Below are 27,602 nucleotides of genomic sequence, written 5' to 3' on the forward strand. Positions count from 1 at the left end.
TTTTGAGAGGTTCCTGTTGGAGAAGGCCAAGTAGCATATTGTATTTAACAGTTCCAAGTAGAATTTCCTAGCTTTATAAGCATTAGTGCTTAAGAAATCTTGTGTTTTATCTTGCTGGCTGAATGTTGAGTGGTAGTGCTTGTTCAGCTCTGCAAAATTCTTTTGTATAATCCTTCTTTTGTGGTCACTTAGAAGAACTGGTGAAGGGCTAATTGAATCAGCTGGCAAAATGAGTTTGTTAGTCCAATATTCTCCGGCAGGGCTTTTTTAGGTATTCCGCTGAGGAGGGCTTCATGTTTTGATACTGAGCTTACTTGTTTGGAGATATCTGATGTCACTTGGGATTTTGATTTAGAAATGTACTGAAATCTCGACAGAACAGTGTAGCAACTGTAATGTACAGCTGGATTACAGTGCAAACATGGTCCTCCGTACTGGTGTCCTTATGCTTACCATCATGAAGCTGGATGTTCAGGGATTTTACCTGTGCTGGGCTGAGCCACACTCGCTCTTCCTGCCAAGTTTGTTTATTTTAAATAAGCTAAATATTAGTTAATATACCAAGGGGGGGGGGGAGGGGGGATGGACATGAATCTCAAGCCCCCTGTATCTTCATTTAAGCTTCCCAATGGTATCTGGTTTTGTGTTGTGATGTACTTTTTGATCATTTTTTTTCCATTTTGCCAAGTGCTCTTTTTACTTGAGAACATGCATATCCAGGTCATCTGTCCTTAAACTCCTGATTGGTTTCTTAACATTGAATTAATTAATAGCTCACCTGAACTAGTTGAACCCACTGAAATGAAGAAATGTCTTCCATAGAAAATCAGCTTTTAGAACTTCTCAGCGAACACCAACTCTATAATATTCACATGATGCTAATGGATTTGGGATAGTGTGGGTTCAGTGCATTAGCGTGTAAAATAACTAAGAAATTAACTTTAAAATCAATAGACCTCAAGGTGTTTTTTAATAATCCAACTGTGAATGAAATCTGCTTGTTGATGCCAAATGTGAAGATCTGATTTCTGCAGAGCCTTCTCTCATCCTCTCTCTGCCAGCACAGATGAGATTTTTGTCTGCTGTAGTGAGAGAATTCTCTTCCCTGAGCGTGCTTTTTCTTGCTCCTGTGAGATACTTGCCTCAGGTAGCTGGGTTGGATAGCGTGAGTGCAGGAGGTGGAGGGAAGGAAAGTGGAGGGGAAGCCTTCCTTGCCACCTGAGTCACAGAAAGTAGCAGCAGCTGACTGTGAGGGTTGATCTGCATCCCACAGAATGTGCTTCATCTCTGACTGGGCAGCAGTTCAGAACCACAGTTGCATTCATCATCTTATCTGAAAAAGTGTTTTTTGTTTGGTTTCTAAATGCATTATATGGACTATATCTTTTATTTAGCTTTCATCGTACTATAGCTGCGTTCTGCAGGCTCCTTGTTTTCTGTCATTCTTGGCCCTCTGCATGCTCTGCAGTGTAGCTGTGGTGTCCCGGGAAGTGTTTTATATGAAGGTTGCTCGAGTGCTTATTCCATCACTGAGCTGCTGAATTCCTGTTTTGTGCTTGTTTGCTTGAACTAGTGGCCAATTTAATTGCTAATATGGGAAAATAAGTGGGCATCTGTTCCTACTGTTCAGCTGTAACATGCAGTTTGTACAGTCCGGGGGTTTTGTCTTTATATCTGGTACTCCTTAAATGAACTGAGAATTTTTTTCTGTTCAGAAGGGAAAGAAAAAAAGGTTTCCCAAAACAGTGACTTGGGAAGTGTTGGGCCACTTCCAGATACACCGCTCAGTTCTGGTGTGAATGGTGTGAACATGGAGGAGGGTGGGAAAGGGGATGTGGCTTCACAGGGTGCTCTCCCACCTGCTGCAAACTGTTGAGCCCATCTGCTTGAGGAGATTGCAGTGTGGTGATCTAGGCTGAAGCCTGTAATCATTGCCCCAGATACTTCAATTTTTTATGAAAAAAAGTTAGCTTCAAGTGGCAACAAAAACACCTCATCACCCATAAGACCTTACAGATTACAGCATGTTCTTTAATCTTGTTTTGGATGAGAACTTTTGTATACAGTTCAATACCACTATTTATGAAAGGGTTTTAAGCCAAAACCCCACCGTGTCTATAGAAAGAGGGGTAAAGCTCCGAGTGTGTGCTGCAAGGTATGGCTGAACTGGAACGGGCTAGTTGCAGTTTCTACTTTCCATGACTGTTCCTGCAGCTTGTTCTGCCCCTGAGCAGACAGATTCCTCTCTCTGCCAGCAGTCTGCTTTGGTGCAATGCAAAGAGGGGAAATGCAGGTGGCTAGAAGAACGTGGAAGGACTGGACAGAGCCTGACATGAAGGAAAGCTGTAGAAAAACAGTCCTGCTGTTGGTGATGGCCCAGGTGAGTAGCATACTTCTCCTTATGACCCTTGGTTCTATAAAGTAAGGGGAGTTATTCTTGGTGCAGAGGTGAGGAGGGGCACTTACAGTACTGGCGTTGTCAGTGGAGCTGCAGTAGGGATGAGGGCTGTTCTGTTGTGCAGGTGTGCTGCCCGGGAAACTGCGGGTGGCGTACCAATGACTACTCCAGCTGTGACTTGCTGAACATGAAGCGTTTATTTATCTGAGCAATACTTTAATAAGTGGCAAAGTTCTACACAAAAGACATGTGGAAACTTATCCCCCCACCCTCCCCCCCACCCAACACAGCAGTCAGCTGAATCAGGGCAAGAATTCTTTCAGTCCACGTGTGGGACTAGACAGCTCTAGAATACCATGCACTAAAACAAACTTGCTGAAGTCTTGCTTGAAGACCATGATTTTAAGTACAGATCGTTTAAAAAAATAATTACCAAGGTTTCTTTAGTTCCCTGCCCGTGGGCTATTGACAAGCTCTCAACTGCTAATGTGCACCAAATTGCAGACTGTCTAATTGCGCTATGGGAGGAGCTCACCAACATCGAGGTGCTCAATTTTCTTATTAAAAATAGATCTCTGTGAGGACTCTGAGCATTGCATCAACTGATACAGAATGTGTGTGGACCACTTCTGGTGCAGAGATGTCGTGGATTTGTTCTAACCTACAAATTAAGGAAGCTTATTAAACAGGTGGGTGGCTAGTGATTCACATGACAGCTTTCATGTATACAAAATAAACTGAACTCTACTGTCTTGAGGGACTCAGGCCTGGCTGAGGAGTCTGTCAAACTCTTCCACCTTCCAATGAAGCCTGAAATGCGGGGCTATTTCTAGACAAATACCAGGGCTTTTTTTTTTTTTTTTTTTAGCAAAAAAGTAGATTAGTAACTGTACAGTAGGTATAAAGCAGTCTTTAAAAAAAATACAGAAGTTACCCAAAAGACTGTAGTAAAGTGCCTAGCAAGAATATTACAAAGAACAGGAGAATCAGTGTAAGCAGACGAGCAACATTGCATTCTTGCTTCTGTTACCTGTTCACGAGTTCTCCCGCATGCATTGTAACAGCTCCAGTGCTCAATGACAATATGTCAAAAATAGCATTTTCACTTAATTATGTAAGGTATTAGGGCACTTCAAGCCAAAAATATAGTTGAATCAGCAACTACGCCTTGGAGCATGATTAGCTTACTGTTACCCCTGGAGAGAACAGCCAGGACCCCTCAAAGCTTCCTGCCATCGCTCTTCCTGGAGGCACAGCTCATACCCAACCTGAGATCAGGTATAGCTATGGCCTGCTCGCTCTAGTCTGCTGAACAAATACACCTGAATTACCCTCATTTTCTTTTTCCTCTTACCCTTCCCTTGTGAATTCATATTTCTTGGCTCTGTGGCCTCCATCAGTTTTCTGCTAGAGGGACAGCCTTTAGCTACATCAAAACTGCAGATTATTTAGGGCTATTGTGCTTTCTAAATGTGACTGTTAAGACTCACAGGACTTTTCCTGATCCCCTATCCCTGCCCTTTCTCTATATCAATTCCCAGCCTTACTGAGACCTGGCAGAGTCCCAGGGCAGGTCTGCCACGTGCATTAGAGCAATTTCCATTACAGATTTTGCTGGGGAAGAAAATGGTACTTAGTCTTTACCTAAAAGTATGGAGCAAGTTACATTAAAGCTGAATTTCAACTTTTTAGTCACTGTTTTCCAATGCATGCTCTGTGACAAACCACTCTGACCGTGTAAAAAAACAAGACTATACAGCTAGAGAACTTGAAGTGTTAAAAATATATATTTTCCCTCTCCCCCTTATCCCTTGACAAGTTAGCCTTTAAACAGACACTAAGGCAAAGTAAGCTGACAGGACAACACTGAATAAATGAAAACTTTTGGTTGCTAGGATGTCTGCAGGCATAGTGTAAACTGTGCTACCTTCATGCTTGTTTGAAAAAAAAGCCTTCTACATCAAGGGATCCATACTCTGGCACTTCTGGCAAAATTCAGATGTTCTCAGGCTGGTAAAATTTTGAGATTTTAAACAAATAATTAAACCCAATACATTCTTCCTCATTGGAAAAAAAAAAAACACATTTGTGCTCCCATCGTTACCATTTATGTTGTAAATCCAGGAAACAAAACCTCAAAATTTTAAGTTACCTGCCTGTAGAAGAGTTTATGGTAAATTTTTTGCTTTCGGAAATCAGTCACTTAGTCCTGCTGCCAGCTTTCCAACTGGGGTTGTTATTCTTCAAAAACTAGAATCCTTCCACCGTGAACACACCAGCTAAGTAGTTCAGTTTTGAGAACTTTTTTCAGGTTTTCAGGTTGTTGGGGTTTCTTTTGACTAGTTGTTTTTACCTGGCCACCTAGAAAGCATAACTAAGATCCTTCTTGTTATTTTCAGAAAAACAATTACATTGCATTTAAATGTAAACACTGATACCGTAAGTTTAGCGCATACAAAAGGCACAAGACAGATTTGTGTTGCTGAAACTTCCTTGACTTTGCAGTTTATAACACCTCTTTTATCATCAGGCTGGTAAACTTCAATCCTAAAAATCCTGCTGTCTGTCTCCTAACTTAACAGAAGGGAGCTTCCTATATGCAGCAGTTTGGCTTTTTGGTATTGCAATTGAATATCCTTTGTCCTTTAACTGCAAATATACTAAGTTATAACAATGTCTCCTTGTTTGGATGTGATATTCGTTAATTTATGCAGTGAGAAATTCAGTGTCTTAAAGAAGTGAAAAAAGTTGAGACAACTATTGATTAATAAAAAACTAGGATTTTGAAAGACAGTGACCATCAAGAACATAGGTTGATTAAAAAAAAAAAAAAGCACCTTTTTTCACTTCACCAAAGTGAAGTGCCAGCCTTCCTTTCCCTTAGGGGATTAAGGCTCCAAATGGGAGAATAAAACCCCCAATTTCATAGGATCGTCATGTGCAGCTTTAATCAAAATCCCCAGCTACGAGCTTTACTTACATATTATCCATCCGAATGTGGACTTTTTAATCACTCATTTACCAGGGACTCACTGTAGTATTTAATTAATAAAGGAGGTTTCCCCCCCACCCTCCACAACTATTGAAAAGGGAGCCTTCACAATAATGTTTTCTAAAAGTGATCCAAAAATAGTCTGACACTTCACTAGGGTTGCCTTATCTTAAAAAACAAAACAAAAAACTTGCTTATCAAGCACTCAAAAGAAAATACAGTCCACCGAGCCACTAAATTGTCCGTAACCAACACTGATTGTTTTCCCACTTCATATAGCCAGCAGTGCAAACATTTGATTTTTGAAGTAAGTCAAATACTTACAGCAATTTGAATTAACAGGTGAACTTTCAAAACCAAGGCGAGAACCTGGGCTGATACGTAAAGGAGGTCACATTTTTCTTGTGCTGAATATCAAAGTAAAACCAGCCACAGAATTTTTACAATAGTAAACTCAAGACTTTTTTTTTTCCATAATACTCAGAATCACCCTTCACCATTCAAAATCAGTAATCCTAAGTTGAAACATTCTTTATGTGGTTCAAAAGTTGTATGTTTTGTTTCATGTTTCAAGCAGTGACATGGAGACAGCTATCATCTGTCAGTTTGTTTTCTGAGCACATCCACACAGGAGCAGACGGGAGCAGCTGGCTGATAGGGCTGATATTTGGAAGAATCCATCTTCCTTCCACCAACAGCTTTTTCTTGAACTGGAACAGAACATAAATCACAAAACATGTTAGTATTAATGAACACTTAAATTATTGCATCAAGTCTCATCAACTCAAAGGGGAGCGGTGAGCAACAGCTGAATAAAAATCCCACAACAAAGAAGAGGAACCCAGTCAGACTGCTCGTAGATATGTTATCAATCCACTTCAGGATGGCAGTGAATAAAAACTGACTACTTTGTAAGCAGGCCACCAGTTTATAAAATGAACTATATTTGCAGTACTTCCAGGTACCTACATCATTAAAAAACAATTTTGTATTACGTCAGTGTGAACCACATCCAGCACGCTCAGTAGTTAGTCCTCTGATTAACTATAAATACAGGATATTGAGCATATTGTTAGTTGGGACAGAAATTTAAATTACTAACACACCAGCAGCAGCTGTGGGCTGCATTTTTCACATCAAAGATGAAATTAGTTGGCTTGGTTATTGTGATTTCAGCATTTTTAAAAGTGTTTTAATCACTCCCTAGGAAAAAATATAACTCAAAATACTGACAATAAAGGAATGAAATTCCATGCAAGGTAGTGCCCTCAAAATACTGTAAAAAAACATTTTTAGATAAGGGTTCTTATTCCAGCAACTGTATGTCAGCTATATATACAAACAAGCAATAATCCAATAATCTGTCTTTCTTGTGACCTCTCCAGAAAGTCTTTCCAAGTGCCACATAGAAAAATCTCAGGCAGGATTAAGGATACCACCAAGCTGTAACTTACTTATGCTTGTGCAGGGAAATCATCAGTTCTCAGCTACTGTGCTTTTGCGATGTGCATGCTTTGCTCTAAGGAAAAACTGAAATCCAGGAACCCCTTCAGATTTTACACCTGCTCTTGGGAACACCACCTCCTCTGAAGACAAAGTTCTCTCTTTAAAAAGCTGCACTTCTAAATGGGTGCTCACACACTCAAAACCAAACCAAAACAGAAGAACACTAAACAAAAACAGACAAAAAAACAAGGGCTGGGGGCAATCGGACCACAAGCATGGATCTAGTTGTTACCTTCCCAGACTGGATTAAACAAATAATTAAATAGCTGGAGATGTTTACCAAGCAATACAGCTCGAATAACAATTTTCATACACACTGTGAGTATCTTGGGAACAACCCACAGAATGTTTGACAGTCACAATGACCTAAATCACAAATTTCCAAGTAGAATTCTGATCTAAGGCAACTAGTTATAATATAGTATAATACATGTATATTATATACTATACATATATAGTATATACATTATATGCTATATTATAATACTATAATAATTATATATAATATATAACATGATTATAATTATATATATGATACAATATACATATATACTATAATATAATGTTAGTGCTATAATCCAAAAATCTGTTCGTTTGCCTTTTTAAAGCCTGTCTCCAGTGCTTTATTCTTGAGGGGTGATGGCCCATAAAAGACATGAAACTAACTGAAGTTGAGTAATTGCTCATTTTTTTTCACAAAAGCTGCTCTTTTGTTGAAGCAACTGATGGATTAAAGAGGGCACAGGCATGTCATTTTAGGTTTTGAATGAAGGGTTAGAAATAGGAGCTTAGATCCCATAAAAGACATACACAGAGCAAGCAAAATTGCTGACACTGGCTGAGTTTCATTTCTCTTATCTCTAACTGAGCTCATTTGACACCCACATTTTTCAACACTTCAGCATTTCACAGCATCATCGCGTTGGTAGATGCTCCAGGAGCACCTATATCTGGAACCATCTGTGCCTTCATTCATCACTTAAAACAAAAAAGGCACATGAGGGTCAACAATTTTCTAGTTTCTCTGATGAATCCAACTTGATACACTGAACTTTTGGGAACTTTTTGCTACAAGCTACAGGCCATCTGTTGGTATATGCACAACTACAGCTTTTATCATCTGCCTTGAGTGTAAAACTGGTCATTCTGGTCATTCTACTAATGATCACTGTGGTCCCCTGACTACTTTCTGTGCCCCCCACTTCCAGGAGTGCCTCAGTGTAGCCTGACAGCATGTGCATGAGTCGTGCCACACACAAGTGGAGGGCATCCTTTTGAGACACTTCTTGAAGATGACTGAAAGAAGGCTTCCAAGAGCAGAGATGGAAATGACCTTGCCTGAACGACTCCTCCGATGTTGTTGCAAAAATGTACATTACTCAGTATGATGAAATTTTTAGGGTTGGAGTCTTAAATAGGAATCTTTTATCAAGCTTTAGAACTTAGGACTTAGGAGTTTTCTAATACTAAAGGGAATGTGATGATCAACTGTGTCCATTCCCCTAACCCTCAAGGTGTCCTCCTCTTGTGTACAGGACAGGCTTTCCTAGCTGCTTCTCAAACCTGCCTTTTATGTTGCAAGATATCAAAAAAATAAATAAATCTCAGTAAATGCACATGAAGTTATATGGATACCTTTTATCTTCAGTTGGCAGCACTTTTTAAATGATTAGGATGCAGCTTAGTAGCTGGCATAGAAAAAGCTGCTAATAGTTTTACATATTAGAATAAATCTATGTTTCCCTTCATCATCTGATAGACCTTTGCCCGCTTTAGTAGACCAAACTATGATCTGTTGTAGAATTGAACTAACTTCAATTGTAAACCTAGCTTTACAAAGATTTTCTGTACAGCTTGAATAGTCAAAATTTCATTATCTTTCTAGAGAAAGGGAATAATAATATTTTGGGAATTTTACCTAAAAGCAACGAGTATAAAGGTTAAACAATATTTTGCAAGCATGAGCCATCAAGAAATCAGAGGCTTAGTTTAAAACTGAATTCACAGGCTACTACCTCATGGTAAAACAAATTAATAGTAGAAGAAAACAGACAACTTATTTAAAAAAAAACTTGCTTTTGTGCATTTTTGAAGTGGCAAGGAATCATGGAATAGCAAATTGAATACACAGAACAGTAACATACCTTTCCTAAAGTATTCAGAAGATTCTTTTAAGGGAAGTTAGGTTTCATTTTCCATGGTTAATGCAGGATTGCTCATACCTGTAATATTAAAAAAAAAAAAAGATATTTCAACAGGAAAGCTCTCGTTTGTTTTTCAGCAAATAATACAGCCTTTAATTATCAATCATCACCTTAATTTTGCTCCACTACTAACCAAGTCTATGTTATATCCTGTGTCCATTACATGGCTTTTGTAACAAGGAGTCATCATATGCTGGTATAAGCAATTTGTCCCCAAAAGAATTACCAGCCTAAGCCTAAAAGTTAACTGGTACCTACTAGTGCTGGTGCTCTCAGTACCTCTTCGTTGGGTTTAATGTGGAATGCGACAACAGCTTGAAATATCCATCTTTCTACAAAGATGCATTTTAAATAAGCTTAGTAGCACAGCTCTAAGAAATACTAACCAAGTAAGCGTGGTCATTTTTAGACTGCATCCTCCAAAACTAGTTTACCAGGCAAATTACAGAACAAATCGTTGCAGCATAAATCAGTTCCTTACCAATTTTGCCCTTTTCAGCCTTTGCACTGATGTCTGACCAAGACTGTGTGTCGGTGAGGAGGTGGCTCTGGGAATCGCGCAGCGGCTTGGCAGGGAACAGGAGACTCTCGCTGTAATGCCAACAAGTGAACATTATAGTAAACCTCAGTAATTTTTCCATTATCTTACCACACACTTCAAACAGTTCTGTCATCTGCACTATCTTCTCTACCTTAGCCTGCGTATTTTCTGATGAGTCACTACACTTCTGTCATTACACACAGGGTAGTTGCCACAAATGCAAGTGTAATCTAAAAGGCAACTCTAGCACAGAACAGAGAAACTTCCTTATTTTTTCTTTGACAGATATTCTATCTTTACACACGTGTTCATTGCAAAGGCTCTCTAGCTATACGCTCTCCCATGGAAAAACAGTGGAGAGAACATCTCACTCCTAATACAGCTTATGGTTCCTTTCTCCCTGCTCAGATCACTGGGGCAAGATATAAGACGTTCTCCAGCTTGGTGATGTTTTTTGTCTGTCAATGAACACCTTGCTAACATGCAACATATTTGTTTATGAATAAAAGATTGTCAGTATGAATCCATTATCACTTCTTTATCACATATCTATGTCTATTATCTGTATCGTGCTTCATCACTTAAATGTTGCTATAAAGTTACAATATAATTTACTAAGCTATTGTGATATTTTCATTTAGTTTAAAGAATACCTGCATGCTTTTTGTACTCTAGAGATGTCATGACTGCAAAGGATAAGGATTAAGGAAATGTCTCTGATTATCAGCGGAAACAAAATATTTGAATTTAATATACACTTTCCTTCCCACCCTCTACTTTAGCTCTCCCTGCCATACCGTGAGGCCTGAGATTTGCTTATACAAAGCATTTTTTACCAGACAGGAAGCAGCAGGCCTCCCCAGAAAGCCTTCCAAGGCAATGCACCTGTATCACAGGCAGACCTGTATCACAAGCATCTTGCATGCAGAACGGAATTTTACTCGCACTAACTAGGCAGGCACAGAAAATTCAGGTCCAGGGATGCTACTGAATTGAGAAAGAAGATGGGGAGATGGGGTGTTATTTCCATAAATTTAAATACAAGTCAGAGGCTTAGCTGAACTACAACTTGGCTGTTTAAAATTTGACTTGGACTTCTTAACAGGAGGCTCTGCATTTGCTTACCACTTTTAAATATGTAAAACATTGTTCCATTTCTATGTGCACTGGTACAGAACAGAATATCAGCTACCTAAAATAAGTAACAAAAAGCAGATTACTTTTTTGAGGTTGAATTAAGACCACCAGGTGTGGAGGCTTGCTCAGGATCCTGATTAACAAGGCAAGTTGGGAAGGAGCAACCATCCCCTAGGCTGAAAAAAATCAGAATTAGTGCCACACTTACAAAAATGCTTTGAAGAACTGTTTTTTTTTTTCTCTGAAATGAGTATTACCATATCTAATTTCAGAAAACAAACAAAAAACACCCCCATGCCCTGTGTGTCTTGACAATTGAACAATTTCAGCAAATCAGGTATTAAAAGCTGAGCATACCTTGAAAACACAGGCAGCAGCCAGTATTTCTTCTCATCCCCAAACACCTGCCTTAGGTTCTTGCTGAAGCCCAAGCTAAAACCATTCTTGTCCGTTCTGTGACGAAATATGGGCGCTCTAAATACCTCTTAAAAATGAAATAAAAAATCATTAGATTTTTTCACAATATAGCACATTTAAGTTCCACACCAGTATTCAGGCGATTGCACTGGTGACATCTCCAGCCAAGAGGAAAGGCTGTATTGCTCCAATGACCTGGTTCACTCAGGAAAGCTGAAGTCACTGTTAGGCACCATCGTACGTGCAGGGGACAGGGGGAAGTGTCCTGCCACCCTCTTCCCTGATCAAGGAGAAGGTAGGTTCTTAAGATATATGTTATATGAAGGTTTTGTCACATGACTATACAACAGACGGTATTTGAGAAACAAAAGGACAACAAACAAAGGGTATACTACACTAAGAGCAATGGAAAAGAAATACAGCTTAACCTACATTAGTAGGGAGCTTTAGTAGCTTTTTACACCCTGGAGTATGAAAATATCTTATGTTTCTACAGCTGCATAAAGAAAGCATTTTACCTGTGGACCCAGACCATTCTCCACAGATACCCAATCTGAATTTCAGGGGAAGAGAGCTAAATATAGCCTGAAGTGTCACAAAGCGCCCAAGGCAGAGAACTCCTCCTCTTTCCAGCCAGTGACCGATAACCGTTTAATTCCCCTAATGGGCTCTACACCTGTAGACAAACCATGTCCTGATGTGCTGACAGCACAGCTCACAGAAACCACTCCGGATCCATGTGGGGACCACGCTTCTGCAGCAGGCCAGGGAGCACTGGCAGCAACCTCCCGCGTATAGGTATGCATGAGTTATCAGGGGCTTTACATTCACAGTACAGAGGAAACCCTACAGAAATCTTGAAGTAAACAAGCTTTCCTCCAAACGAAATGTATTCAAAGATTTCCCATTAATCATTTGCATATTAGTAAATCCCAAGAAAACTGTGGAAAAAAAAAATCAAATAATTTGCTTGTTCTAATTCAACTTGTATCAACAAGAAAACATAGATCTAGAAACTTTCACAAACATTGGTATTATTACAGTTCATGCTACAGTAAAGGACAGGCTCTCAAAGATCTGCACTTTTTTTAATCTTTTAAATTGTAACCCGACAAACATGCATCAGAGTGGTGGGAAATCATGGACATCTAATATTTATTGTTTCCTGACAAATGCAGAAGCATTAAACTTACCTAATGTTGACTTGTTCTTACTGACGAGCCAACAGTGGTACCCAAAGAGAGAAGACAGACTGACAGAAAACATAGCGGCAGCAAAAAATAAAAACATGATGTGGAACTTGGCTTGAGTATCAGGAAGGCCATTCTAAAAATAAAAGAAATAGGCTGTTAGAACTGCGGAAATAGCTGTTTAACTTGATTATTAATAATCCTTTATTCAGCCAAATCAAATTCAATGCAGACAGAAACGTATCACGCAACAAGAGCCTGAATAACTGAATCACGCACCTTTTATGCACAGATGGCCATGCAATTAGGTTGCTGACAGCATGGAAAGTAACTGGCCCTTTCTTGAGAAAGTATAAATACTGACCACAAGAACCTGACTGACATTTGGATTTGAACTTTCAAGTGTATTTTAGAGGAGAATAATTCATCTTCTAAAAAATACCTCATTTACTTAGCCTTTTAGAATACTGTAGCATAAATACTGCAAACCTAAGAAGGTAACATCCTAAGTTGTGAACCAGACAGTCATAACAGATACACTAGAAAATTTCCCTGAAGCTTTTTCATAGCATATCATTAGAACATAATAACAAGACCATCTATGATATAAATTCTCTTATAAAATATTTTCCTAAATGATTGTTAGCTTACGCAGCTTCAAAATAACGTAGGACAAACAGAAAAAAAATATGTGTTACAACTATTATCTAAATTTCGTCTTAGGAGATACTAGGTTACAACATAAAACCTCAAATCTTGTAGTTCTTGCAGAGTAGTAGCTACATGTACTGACTGTACATAAATTGGAGTACTTACTGTCCAAAACTTGATAAAATACTGTAAATCTGTTGCAGCAATGAAAAGGCAATACAGTAGAGAGTAAGCCAAGAAGAGAAGAAAAAATTTGTAGTTGGAGAATCCTACACAGTTGTTCACCCTGATAACAAAAAAATGTAAAGATGAAAATGGAATGTAAAGAAAGTTATTTAATATTAAACTCATTTATTCCATAGAAGTTAATATCAGTATGAAAACCCAGTTTTGCCCCATCTGTGATGCTTCAAGCTACTGAAATCCATTTTGGCTTCACGTTCCAAATTAATATAGTAATGCTAACCAAATCAGCCAACGAAACAAATAAAAAGAACTTCACAAGGCAATGCCACTTTCAACAGTTTACAGAAATTTGAATTTGTATTACTGTATGAAACCTGTTAATCTTTTGTTAACCATACAAATAAAGTTTACATTAGTATGTGGTAAGATTCTGAAGCTTATGAATAGTCACAGTAGGGAAATACTACTGTTAAATAAAGAGAAATCGTTCCATACCAGTGACAACATGATAGCAAACCAAAGCGATTAAGAACATTTAAATACACATACAAAAGTTAAAATAAATCTCATTTATCCTTCTCCAGGCTTCGTGTTCACCTGCTTCCTATTTTTAAAGGATTTATACACTATAATGAGCTACTAGTATATACTACCACTCAACAAACATGTTGAGGGTTCATTTAGTACCACGGCAGCTTCTCATTAAAGGCAATGAATTTTGCAGTTCTATTAAGAATGTAATGATGCTACATTCACCAGATGAAAAATATTGGAGGAGTGCCCATGGAGAATTTATTAGTAAACAACTTCTATTTTTTGTTATTTGTTAGTTTTTTAACGTATTCAAAAACTAACCAAAGCTTATCATTGAACTGTGAACTTCGACAGAATTCTCCAGAGAGTTCAAATGAATGAATAAATAATTAAAAAAATCCACATTCCTTCTTTAACTAATTGATTCCTATCAGAAAGGTTAGATAATTAAGAGAAGGCTACAGCCATGAAAGCAGCTATGTTGAAAAATAATTCTGAAAAAATAAAAATAAAAAAGAAGGCTTGGAGAATACCAACTTCATCTGCCTCTAGAAGTACAGGACAAGTTATTAAAACTGTTCTCATATATAAGGTGAGAGTAATGCTAATAGCACGATACACAGTAATCAGAATAGGGTAAAATCTTAAAACAGCTCTCCCTGTACACCATTATCTATCCACAAGGTAGAGGGAGGGTTTTTTTTTGTTTGTCTTTTAATTTGTTTTTCGTGTTACAAAACATGCCATCTTGGATAAATATTAAATTTGGCATCACCATTTAAATAGAAAGCAATAGGTAAGCATCTGTATCAACTACAATTAAGTAGGATTCACGTGGGATTGTTCTAATTAGAAAAACCAGAAGACCCTTCTAAGCTCATCATGATTCTTATTGAAAAGTAAATTTACAGTTCTCCCCAGTGAAGTGTTTTTTCATTACAGATGTCAAAATTAGCAATTCCATGATAAACTGCAAGCAATTCAGATCCGTGGTTTCCATGATAACCCTGTTTACTCTCACGGCATTTGCTTTATGACAGTCTTTATGACATAGTTTACTGTGAGAAAAAAAACTATCACATGAAATGTTCTTCAGCAAAGATGAAATTTCTGGAATCAAAGATTTCATTCTCATCGTTCTTTTGCACTACTACATATGGCACACAAGTTAAAATAATTTTTCACAAACCACCCTGCTCCTCTCAGTTTTGAGGAAGCCCCAGACTGAGGAGTTCACACTGGAAAAAGAATATTTCATTAAAAGACTAACAAGAAAGTAAACACCAAGGGTTTGTAATTGTGCTATTAACTGCTCTCAAGGAGAGTAGTTAAATATGAAGCATAACATCTTGAGAAAGAGTAAAACTGATACAATACAGCTTGCTAAATAACCATCCTATTGCAGTGAAACATTTGTTCAAAAGACCTTTCTAGGTTCCACTTGGATTCTTGGATTATAGGTAACATTTTGAATGCTTACTTTTAAAGTACAAAAAGAAGAGAGAGCATTCTCTCAGAAGTTAGTTTACTAAAATCACCAAAAAAAAAAAAAAAAAAAAAAAGCTAAAAATATAAGCTACAAGGCAACTCTGGTAAGAAAAAGAATCACAAAATGAAGGAGATGCTAAACCTTTCTTGGATGACTCGAAAGACAGAGGAGAAGGTACATTTCAAATGATTGCTAAGGTTTTCATAACACACCTTGTTAGTACTAGAGTTGTTACATCATCAATTGTTATAGATCATATTTTTGGCAATGCCTCAAGCCATTCCATTCCTGCCTGAAGCTCCATCTATAGTATGAGTAGTAGGAGCACTTACAGAAATCACTAATGCTTTTATTTCCACTTCACTTAAACCTTTTAGAGTAGCTAGAGGGCAATTAGCATTACATATATCCACTTATCACGGCATTTCCATTACCATGGAAGTGCAGGCCAAAATACAGCCTCCCCAAAAGCAGGGAACAGCTGACCTGGGGCAAGAACTTGACTTCCATCTTACCACCCCTCCTTCCAAATGCTTCACCCTACTTTCCCTAGGTTATTTTTACCCATTCCCTCTCCAGAAATCCTCCTCCAAAAAGGCTACTCTTGCTGCTCTCCCTAAGTGTCACGGGTTCTTTCCCCCTTCTGCTCACCAAACCTGCTCCCACCAGAAAATCTCAACAGAAAAAAACAAAGCAGGATTTGTTTTGAGGAAGGCCACAACCCACTCATTACAATGATTTGCACTCTTTTGATGAAACAAACAAACACCATTAAAAAAGTAGAGTTCTTGAAAGATCTCCCAAAGAACCCTTAAAGACAGGTCTTTAAAGGAAACTATGTTTGCTCAGAATCAAACCCACACTAGCAGGAGAGAAGTTGGAAGTCTGCTCTGTGACTCTCTCAGAGACGCGAGAAAGCCACAGAATCAGCAAAGAAGAAATAACAATTGTTTACATGCATCTAACTGCATGTCTGGACATACATGAACTTTTTTTTTCTTCTCCTTAAGAGTTTACAGTCTAAGTGCGTTGTTATCCTCAATTTGCAATTTCATCTATGCAGCATGCCAAACATCTCCTGTCATTTCCACAAAGTTAATGTTTTCAGAATGAGTAAGGAACAGTGCATATACCTGATCAACTTAGGAAAAGTAAAACAAGGCTTCGTTGGGTTAGAAACTGGCTGGATAGCCGGGCCCAAAGAGTCGTGGTGAATGGAGCCAAGTCCAGTTGGAGGCCAGTCACTAGTGGCGTCCCCCAGGGCTCGGTGCTGGGGCCGGTCCTCTTTAATATCTTCATCGATGATCTGGACGAGGGCATCGAGTGCACCCTCAGTAAGTTCGCAGATGACACCAAGTTAGGTGCGTGTGTCGATCTGCTTGAGGGTAGGAAAGCTCTGCAGGAGGATCTGGATAGGCTGCACCGATGGGCTGAGGTCAACTGCATGAAGTTTAACAAGGCCAAGTGCCGGGTCCTGCACCTGGGGCGCAATAACCCCAAGCAGAGCTACAGGCTGGGAGAGGAATGGTTGGAAAGCTGCCAGGCAGAGAAGGACCTGGGAGTGATGGTGGATAGTCGGCTGAATATGAGCCAGCAGTGTGCTCAGGTGGCCAAGAAGGCCAACGGCATCCTGGCTTGTATCAGGAACAGCGTGACCAGCAGGGCTAGGGAGGTGATCGTCCCCCTGTACTCAGCTCTGGTGAGGCCGCACCTCGAGTACTGTGTTCAGTTTTGGGCCCCTCGCTACAAGAAGGACATCGAGGTGCTTGAGCGGGTGCAGAGAAGGGCGACGAAGCTGGTGAGGGGCCTGGAGAACAAGTCCTACGAGGAGCGGCTGAGGGAGCTGGGCTTGTTCAGCCTGGAGAAGAGGAGGCTCAGGGGTGACCTTATCGCTCTCTATAGGTACCTCAAGGGAGGCTGTAGCGAGGTGGGGGTTGGCCTGTTCTCCCACGTGCCTGGTGACAGGACGAGGGGGAATGGGTTTAAGTTGAGCCAGGGGAGTTTTAGGTTAGATGTTAGGAAGAACTTCTTCACTGAAAGGGTTGTGAGGCACTGGAACAGGCTGCCCAGGGAAGTGGTGGAGTCACCATCCCTGGAAGTCTTCAAAAGACGCTTAGATGTAGAGCTTAGGGATATGGTTTAGTGGAGGGCTGTTAGCGTTAGGTTGGAGGTTGGACTCGATGACCTTGAGGTCTCTTCCAACCTAGAAAAATTCTGTGATTCTGTGATTCTGTGAAGGCAATACCTCTTCTCCTAGTGTGTTTCTGTTACTTGGAATATAAAGGAACAATCCTCCATCAAAAAGTATTACAACATTTCTCCAATTCTACTTTTTCTTTCTGTACCCATTGCTTATTAGGTTAAAACTAATGAGCAGTGTAAATTCTCCCTCAGACTGGGTATGTCTACTGTGTTTGGATACAAATACTCTGCCAGCAGGTAAAGTAAGCCAATACTGTGGAAAGGAAAATGGAGTTTGTTTTTCTGAAAGCCTGTGCTCTAGGGAAATACCACATCACTGCCCCTTTACACAATTATGATTTGCTCAGCTTATGATTTGTTATTTGCTGCAATGGATTTTTATTCTGAAATAGAAATCTATCTGAAGTACATATTCTGCCTTAGGATAATACATGAAAACCTCAAAAAATGCCAAACAGGCCATAAGGCTTATGAGAAGCATATATAATACCTAATAACAAAACCAAAACTTTTCACTGATTTTTGTCAGGGTGCGGAAAACAGCCTTTTTCTTACAGTTAAAAAATAATTAAAAAAAAAAATGTTCACCATTCAAGGATTTTATCTGTTTGTTTTGCATTTTTAGAAATACTAACACCAAGCATCACCAAGTGTCCCTGCAGAAAAAAAAACAAAAACAAAAAACAAAAAACCATGTAGGAAGTAACTGAATATTACATTGGTAAATATTTTTCTGTTTTATCTAACATGCATCTGCAAAATAAAAAGTGATTATTAAATCATTCTGAATTATGCCAGAGTGTTTACTCAAGTTTAAGACAGACAGAAGGAAGCATCCATCCCTTCTTCCCCCAGGACAGGGGGAAGTCCCTTTTGCCCAGGAATTAGATTTAAGGTGGTCAGAACAGCTTAGAATTATCCTCCATTCAGTTTATCCAACACAGGAGATGTTTCTTTTCTGTCTGCTTTCACATGGTGAAGAGCCATCTACTATTCAATCTTCTTAACTTGTACCTTACTAAACATTTGTCTTTAATGATTCCTGTGAGACACCTGCCAAACCAAAATAAAATCAATTCCATATCCTGCCTGCATGCTGCTTCCAAGGGCTGCTGAGACAGGCAGGAAGACAAAAACACTGCACAGGCCAATACGCAGCGAAAGGAGGAAGGGTGGAAGGGAAAGAGGAGAAAAAGAAAGAAAACAACCTGTGAAACTGAAGAGCTAACAAGATGTTCCCAGCAAATCCATGCAAGCTGTCCTAGGAGCTCTACCTCCCAGGGCAGTGAGGGGAACAAGGCACAGCCCTTCCCCTTGGTTTTCAACCTAGGGTAATACTTCATCATTCACTCCAGAGAAGCTAAAATATTCAAGGACCATCAAGAAAAAATGCAATTCTTAAAGGAATTGTTCTTACTGATCAGAAATCTACCTCACCCCAATTATAGAAATAGCTAAATCGCAGTTCTATGAAAAACAGCATCAAAACTTCCTCTCACATCTCACACCTAAGGAAAGAGGATATAAAGTAAGCAACTCCAGTTGTTCTGCGAGACCAGTAACTTCATGTAAGCATCTAACTTCAGGAACAGTGAAACACCACCTATGATCCCTCAAGAGTTTGTTTTACCAAATCAAAGCAATACAAGAAAAAAATAGTTCACTCACCAAGGGCAATGATGATCCATTTTCAGAATGCATCTTTTAAAAAACCCAACAGATTTCCAAGCATCACAAAAGACAAAAGGAAAAAAAAAGTCAGAAACAAAGTTGTGTCAGATTTAATCTACTCAAGTAGAGATTAAGAATTACCCATACATACTATTGGTTATCTGGTCTATTAAGCAAGATCTATTAAGACTATAAAAATTAACGTAATAGAGTTTACCTATAGGTGCCCAAGGGCTTAGTGATGTCAGACAATACTATCTACAATGTCAGCTTTAAGCATAAACATTTTAAGAACTTACCAGGTATGAAAAATCCAAAATATTGCAATTAATCACTCTCCATTAATAAAACTTGCAAGAAAATAGATGTAATTGAAGGAACTGAATTTTGAAAACAAAGTTATATATTCTGAAAAACATTAATGTCATTCTGCAAATTTCACTTATATTTCATAGGATAACACAGGGTACCCTTTTTCTCTGCTATGCTTAAACATAAGACTGTTCCTATGTTACATTGCAACCACCATCTACTCTTCCAGTGCCTCTCCTGTTTTGCTGCACAAAATGCTGTGTCTGCTCTGCCTCACAGTAGCGTAGCAAGTTCTGATATATAAGCAGCTGAAGAGTATTGGGAACAAGCTAAGGATAAGTCAGTCTGAGGAAGCCCCTTCTCTTCAATTTAAATATCTAAATCAAGAGCAGAGAAGCACACAGACATTTGGGGGAATATGGACGTGAGCTTCCTTTCACGTTACACAAACAAAAACTTTATGTTAGTGATTCAGTTAGAAATGGGGGCTGCTTGGTTGTTTCCTTCTTTAAACAGAAATACCCTGCAAGTTATCCAATGAAAAATAGGATATTAAGTTTATTACCTCGGATAAGATGTAAGTGACATCATGATTAGATTGAGATGGGTAGGGATCTTTATTCAGATTCTAACAAAAGAAGCAAATTTTTGTTTATCAGCTACTTTTGGTTACATTCTTCAGGAAAGTTCTTTATTAATATTTATAATTTTCATAATTAAATAGTGTATAAGACCATGTAATCCAATTTGGCATCAAGAAATTCATTAAATGAATTAGAGTATGTTACAGACTTCCTCAGTAAGAAATAAATAAAAACTAAATCTGAAAAAAAAGTCTAAGAAAAAAAAAGCTTCTCTGCCAAAACATTAAACCTGAAAAATCAGAGAATAAAAAAAAATGAAAGCTTCTGCATCAAGAAAAAAAAAATGCATTTATTCAGAAAAACTACTCATTTAAAATATTTTCTTACTTGTCACACACAGAACAGTGATGGCAACGATCTGGTTTTACAAGATGGCATCTGTCACAGTATCTAATTGCTAAAGAAAAAAGTTGCAAGATTAGATCTCAACATGCAGATATACATTTTGATTCCTGAAATCTGATCAGAAGTGTGCACTAGAAGCTCAGTTCAGCAGAGCTCCCAGAAAAGTGTTGCAGTGAGATTGGAAGTACTTGCAAACACTGAGGCATTCTTTATGCACTGCAGTGCTGAATCTAGCAGAACGAACCCAAAATGCCCCATTTTTCCAATCTTCTAATCATGCTCATGATCAGGGCTTTTTCCTCCAAAGCCAAGTCGGTGCTTTGATAACCAACCACCCCAACCCACCCAACCAAGCCCTTCCTAGAACCAGGCCAGAAATTCTTTCAATACTAACCAACAAAAAAGCCTTTTAAGCTATTATTCTAACAGCTCTAATTTACTGTATGAGATTAGCTTTTGCATTTGCTTAGCTAACAAGCGTTCACAAACTTACAGCATTATTAGGTTAAGACTAATTCTCAGTCTGGAAGAACTTTTGTCCTTGCTATGGAACAACCAGCAAGTAAAATAGTAACCATTTCTTTCTGTGATCTCTCTAGCTATATACCACATTCAGATAATAATTTATTAATACTATTTTTCAATTATGCACTAAGAAATTAAGTCTATGCAAATAAAACTACATTTTCTCCTGCAGTTTGTTAGTATTACATGCTATTGTTTACCTTCAGTTTGCAAACATTTAGCAACGCACTGTCCATCCACTGTAAAAATCAGAAATTGTACACAGCAATTTACTCTCCAACAGTGTTTTCATTGAATATATGTAACTGCATAAAGTTACATGTATTCAGTAAGTTAAGTTCTTGGTTTGCGCTGCTGATTTGTTAGCTATGAAAAGAGATTCTTCCCTAAAATCCTTGAAAGACTTTGAATTAGTTTAGGCAGCCAAGTACATCAAGACACCTGCCTTCCGTGGTCTCCTGAACACCTATTTACCTCCAGACATTGTCCTCGTATAGATAGGAAGATCCTTGGCTGCCCGTCGTAAGACTTCTTGCTGGGATTCACCTCTAGGCTCCCTCTCTAGAGATTCCTTGTCTGAGTATGATAGATGAAACTGGAATAATTTTTAAAACCAAAGATAAGTTAGCAAATCGCAAGTAAGTACCTGTAGAGATGTAAAGAGAAACATTCATTTTATAAAGATGGATTAGCAACATATATGAGGTATTACAGCAAATAACTCACTGTTCCTAAGAGCACTAATTCAGTTTGCAGCACTTTTGACTACTATTGAAGCAACACAGTATTAAAATTCCTTCTGAGTTGGTATAGATGGAATGCTGAATGTTTCCAGAAGTATTAAGTGACACTCCTCAAAGGGAGGATCAAGAGTTGTCATGATCAAATTTAATTACCAATCCCTTGAAAAGTAGTTAATGTACTGCAATACCACCTATTAGCTAGTGACTATGAACTAGGGATGCCTGTATTTAACCCAAAATAGAATATTTTCTGCTACTAGCAGTAGCAGAAAAGATAGCTGAATTTCTGTTCTAGTGTTTGGCATTTTCCCTTTTATCCTTTGCCACTGGAGAGTCGCTGTTCTCTTCATGGATGCATTTGGATGTGGTTTTACACCAGACCAGCTGGGAGCAAGGAAGAGCTGCGTGGCCTACATGACAGAATAACCACCTCATCATCTCCTGCACCGAGCAACTTCTGTCCCTGTCTGAAGTGGCAATGGCAACCATCACTTCTGTAACAGCTCAGAGGGTTTTACTGAAAAGAGATACATGGTACGTATTAAGTTCTCCAAATTTCTTGCACTTTTAAAATTCCTCTGCAGCACAGCAACATAACCAACACCATTCACTGTCGCTTCTAGAAATGGGAAGGTACAAAAGTCCTTGGTATCACTAGTGTTTATGTCTACAGAAAGGTTTAAGAGATAGGAATTATAATATGAACTTTTTTCCTAAACAAAGGTGATGCATGTAAAGCTACAAAGGCAGTCAGAAACAGATAGGTAGGAACCCATTCTCACCCCCATAGAGATGTGAGAGGTTCACAGTCTAACCCCGAGCTTCTCAGAAATGAAAGAGCTGCTTTTATTTTTTCCTAGCAAGAACACACTCCTGTTGCTAACACCTGAATTGATTTATGTTGGGTGGCATAGAATTTCTCACTGTAGAAACTTGGTTCAGAGTAATATTTTAACGCTTCCTTTTTGAAAGCACATAAAGCTATTCCTCCATCGTTTTGTACAAGTTCTCAAAGTAGCCTGAAGTCTGCAAAACCCTCCTGCCTGGGAAACCATCTTCTCTCCCAACGTCATGCAATGTCTGCATGTAGATGGTACACGCAGGCACAGAATGGCATCGTCTGACCTTCAGTAGTTAAGGTAGTGTGGTGTCATCTGTGTTTGAAGTGTTTCTCAAGACTATTTCTAGTATGGGAGGGATAGCTACAACACATGGAATTTCAGAATAAAAGTGTTAAGCTAAAAATATTATAAATTCCAAGCCAGAGTATTTTAATGCTTTTAATACGTGTAAAAAATTGAAATAAGCTTAGGTAGCATCATAAATGCTGTGTGGTTTGCACAAGCTGCAGTATTCATGAGAACAAAATGCAAAAGCTTTATCTGCTTTTTAGTCTGCTAATTAATATTTTCTACAGTTGGCAGGTAAGTTGAAAGTACATCCATTTACATTTACAGACTTTATCCCATAAGCTGGAAATCAAACATTAACTTAACATCACAAAACATCCTAATTAATTTAAAAAATTATGTTCTAGCAGATTAGCAAAAAGACATAGAACAACAAAAGGTGTCACTTACTGCCAGCAACATTGTGTAAATTCAAAGAACATGGAAACACCACACATCGCTTTCTATTACCTAGTTTCGCTACTTTTAATATGATATTTGAAGTGCTTTGGTAGCATCGTATGGTGGTTTTAGAATGTCAGCATAATTACTGAAGACTTGTCAAAATGTTTTGGTAGTCTTTTAATGACACCAGCCCAGTGATTTGAAAAGCCTTCTAATTATCACTACAGTCACCATATATATATGCACATATTTTGCTATGTAATTACTAAATGAAGTAAGTTCTTAATTTATTTCCCTGCTACAGCTTGGGGCAGAGAGGAAAGACTGCAGTGTGAAATTCAAGGAAGATGCCAATTACTTTGAATTATCTACTTGTCTTCACAATTACATATCTTTTTAGTGAATGAAAATTACCCAGAGAAGAACCTCCGCAAAACAGACAGTAGAAACCACAAGCTATTCATATCGTGTTGGCATGGTAATTATAGGAGATGAAGCTAGGAGTCCATGCCAAAATAAGTACTGGCTTTGTGGGTATTTCAAAACTCCAAAGCAGCCATAGGATGCTTCCTCCTGGCCTGAGAGGTTTTGTTACATAGCACCTCCTGAGGAAGTTGGGGTGTCTGTATACAGACAGGATGGAAGATGCCAAAAGCTTGTTTTGGTTGTACAGAGTTGCATAGGGAAGAATGTTATTAAGATTATGAAGTTTTATTATCCTTTTTTTTTTTTTAAATGTTAGAAAAGAATATAAAATTAAAACAAAAAGTAAAAATAAAATCAACCACAAAGAACTAAAAGCAATCGCCTGGAGGCTATGTGATGTTGAATGCAGTTTGGATGATAATGTTCTCCAAGACAACCAGATCCTTTTCATTTAACACTTCAGTACTAGCTGGACTTGGATCTGGGGTATATATCTACCTTTGACATCTATTCCATGCAGCTTTTCTACACTCTCCCCAGCATCAGCTTACCTGACTGTGCACTCATACCACAACCAAGTTCCTTCATACCAAAACAGATGTGGAAGAAGCTTGAATTTAGAGGACAACTGACAGATGCTGACAGGCAACTCAAAATATGTGTAAAACATGTAGAAATATTTTTCCCCATATAAAAATATACTTCCATGCAAAGATTTAATCTGCTAGTTCAAATAACACACATTTGTTCAACTGAAGCTTTTTTTGTTTTTCTTTTTAACATCATAAATATTGTCTATTTTTTTAATTTAAGTATCTTGGAAATTTAGGTAAGGTGTAGCTTTTTTTTTTTTTTTCGTTTTGATTTGTCAATTATGCCGTTTGCAATCTGACTTCTTCCTAATAAGAAGCTGCAACTACTAGCTGTATCTTTCTTCACGGTGTAAAACTACATGAGAGCAGAGCCTAAGTTACTCAAACACTACAAAAGCAGGCATTTGAGGCATTTGACTAGGCTATTTCAGAAACGAAAGTTAAGTTTATCTTACTTCTTTTGAAGGATTCATTGGTAGCGTAAAGATTGTTTTCCAATATGACCAGACGAACAGCATGAAAAATATGTGGTAAGCAACCAGGCACACAACTAAAATCAAAAAGGAACAGAATTAATACCAACAGACCAGTGATAGTATAGTGCTTACAGACAGATACAGTACATGCCACAGGTATTTACTCTAACAGATGTAAATACAGAGGCTCTGCAAAAGCTCTACAACAGAAATACTGCACTGCAACTTTACATGAGACAATACAGACTGCATGGGGGAAGCCATGAGTAGCCAGGCTACACATACTGTGAAAGTTTGAGGGGAACTGTTATTTGCTTATTTTCAAGCAAGCAGTCTCCCTTTTTGCATTTGTTAAAACCTATTTAACAGAACCTTCTCTGCATTTCAGTTTCATAAACCATGCAGAAAGACTGTTAGCTATGGAGAGAAAAAAAAAGGAATTATAGTTACTGAACAATAAGGTGTTACTATACCTAAACAACCAGAGTGAGAAAAGACTTTGTGTGCATATGATACCCGAATAATAACCATAACCAGTCAATTTGTTTTGCTAGGTATTTAAGATGCAGGTTTTTAGAAACAGCCTTGCATCCCTCCAGGTTCTTTAAACTCAAGTGTTCATTGCTTTATATTTTTCACAGCCAGCGATATATTCATTTTAATAGATGCCTGTTAACATTTATATGCTTTTTTTTTTTTTTTCTTTTAAGAGAACACAGAATGTAACATGAACTTTTTCAAAGACCTGCCATGTATTGCTAGGCATTTCTGCTTAAAAGCTCTCGCTGTACATGCTGTACATACCAGTTATTCTGTACATTACTGCAGGAAGCCATCAGTGATGCTAACAATTCACTACAGTGCATACTAAATCCAAAATCTGTGTCCCCTGATTTAATTGCCCTAGTTCACAAGGAGGAGTATTTCTTTAGGTTATTCTTCCTTGGGCACAGAACTGGCAAATAAAGGCCATGTAGGACCACAGCAGCACAAAATATTATTTCCCTGTTATGCAGATGAATTCAGATTAAAAAGACCTCAGAGTTGGTCTGGATGCTACACCTGTCAAATATTCTTTATGCAGCTCCTGTAAACTCATAAGATTGTCAAAAAAAAACAAACACAGAAACATCACAAAGGGAAACATGCACAGTCTGAAATACTGTCCCCATATGGTTAGCCTGTGGTTTTTATACATGTATACATAAAGCTATTCAGTGCTAGAGAATTCTCCATACCACTTGGGATAGTGTGCAGAACTGCAGGAACAGTAGCCCAGAATGTTCTTGGCTTTTGTAATTTTGCCTCCAGAATAACTCTGAATAGATGTTTCTGGTACTGAAGTTTGTTTATTCAAAAAAAAAAAAAAAAAAAAAAAAAAAAAAAAAAAAAAAAAAAGCACAACACAGTAAATATTTATTCTTGTTCTCTCGACAGTCATAAAGGATATGAAACAAAAGCTAGCAAAATCTCATGATGCCATGTGTCACATCCATAAACTGAAAAAAATATCTTATCAGTGTAAGTAAATGATAGACCTGGACCCCACATCAACCACAATATCCTGGATTACACTACCTTGCTATTGCAAAAGCTTCTGGCAGGCACAGTCCACATTTTTAGTGGAGCATTTTTTCATCTATCTTTTAATCAATTCCAAGAAAAACTGATCTATTCAAAGAAAATCACTATTTTTTTTTTAAACCATCATATTCATGGCATAAAATGAGGGCAAGGCAGGGCATTATATCATTTTGGTACACCATGTATTTACCAATCTGTATTTTATTACTGAGAGAGGAAGAGTAACTGTGGTCAGTAAAAAAAATCATTTTCCATATATAGGAAGAAAAAAAAATAAACAGCCTAAAGAGATTATCCCCTTTAAGGTGTGCACAAGACCTGAGTTCCCTTCATTTGTTCTTGCACCTCAGTCCTCCAGCGTGGCCAAGGCCCTGACCTGTCACGTCTCCCAGGTCACCCAGCCACCAGTTTCATTACACTGTGATGGAGCCCCATCTCACCCAGGTGCTGCCACAGAAATCCTTCTACATTTCCTTAAAAATAAATAAATAAATAATAAAAATAGTGTAGCCCTCGTATGAAGGCAACCCACTTAAAAATAGCTAGAGTTGCCTGGAAGGTTACAACACCCACTAATAGGGGACAACTGGGGGGTGAACCACATCTGCCCAGTTGTCATCCCTGACAACACCTTGGGTAGAAGTAGAGCAAGTACAGGGTATAGAAGTACAGGGTAACTTTCTTCTGACTGGCTCACTGAGGTTTTGAGCAGCTAAAAAAAAAAAAAAAAAAAAAAAGAAATTTAATTGAGCAATGCCTACTAACACACTGAACTTTGTTTTTCCATGACAGCGCAGGAAGAAGCATGTTTCCTGTGCTGGCTGCATGGGGAAGATCACTGAACGGAAACATGTTTTTCAAGCGAATATTTCTTAATTATCAAAATCTTTTACTAAGTGAGAGAGTCTCAAATGACTTAAAAACTGCTGGGATGACACAAGCCCCCTTCTCCATAAGCTTCACAGCCTCACTCTACAGTTCCAAGTTGTGCTGTAGCTTTAAAATAGCATCTGGAAAAGCAATCTCAATATGTTAGTGCCTTTGGGTAGTGATAGCTAATCAGGCAGTTTTATTACTTTCTGGGAAGGTTATGTATCTGAAAGATTCTGCGTCTTCAAAGACATCGGCTAAAGCGAAGCTGAAGAAAAAAAAACCATCTCTCATTTAAGTATGCTGCTCCCTGCACAACCACCCTGATCATTTTCAAAAGCCTTGGTTTTACATGAGCTGTCCTTGTTATGAATAAAAATAAAAAATCAAAA

General features: G+C 38.3%; 1 protein-coding gene across 1 annotated transcript in view; it reads right to left on the reverse strand.

Moving 5' to 3' along the window:
• Window positions 1-2,572: 2,572 nt before the first annotated feature.
• Window positions 2,573-27,602, reverse strand: part of ZDHHC2 (zDHHC palmitoyltransferase 2) — a 35,478-nt gene continuing 10,448 nt past the window's right edge. The window contains exons 3-13 of the mRNA XM_084517493.1: window positions 24,736-24,830; window positions 21,419-21,539; window positions 20,402-20,471; window positions 19,116-19,148; window positions 13,202-13,322; window positions 12,389-12,521; window positions 11,136-11,262; window positions 10,862-10,954; window positions 9,582-9,691; window positions 9,041-9,118; window positions 2,573-6,100 (exon numbers count right to left, since the gene is read on the reverse strand). Coding sequence (XP_084373619.1) covers window positions 9,078-9,118; window positions 9,582-9,691; window positions 10,862-10,954; window positions 11,136-11,262; window positions 12,389-12,521; window positions 13,202-13,322; window positions 19,116-19,148; window positions 20,402-20,471; window positions 21,419-21,539; window positions 24,736-24,830 — 944 coding nt within the window. The 3' untranslated portion in view covers window positions 2,573-6,100; window positions 9,041-9,077. The remainder of the gene's footprint in view (window positions 6,101-9,040; window positions 9,119-9,581; window positions 9,692-10,861; window positions 10,955-11,135; window positions 11,263-12,388; window positions 12,522-13,201; window positions 13,323-19,115; window positions 19,149-20,401; window positions 20,472-21,418; window positions 21,540-24,735; window positions 24,831-27,602) is intronic.

The sequence above is a fragment of the Aythya ferina genome, assembly GCF_964211825.1.
Source record: "Aythya ferina genome assembly, chromosome: 4".
Taxonomy (NCBI): domain Eukaryota; kingdom Metazoa; phylum Chordata; class Aves; order Anseriformes; family Anatidae; genus Aythya; species Aythya ferina.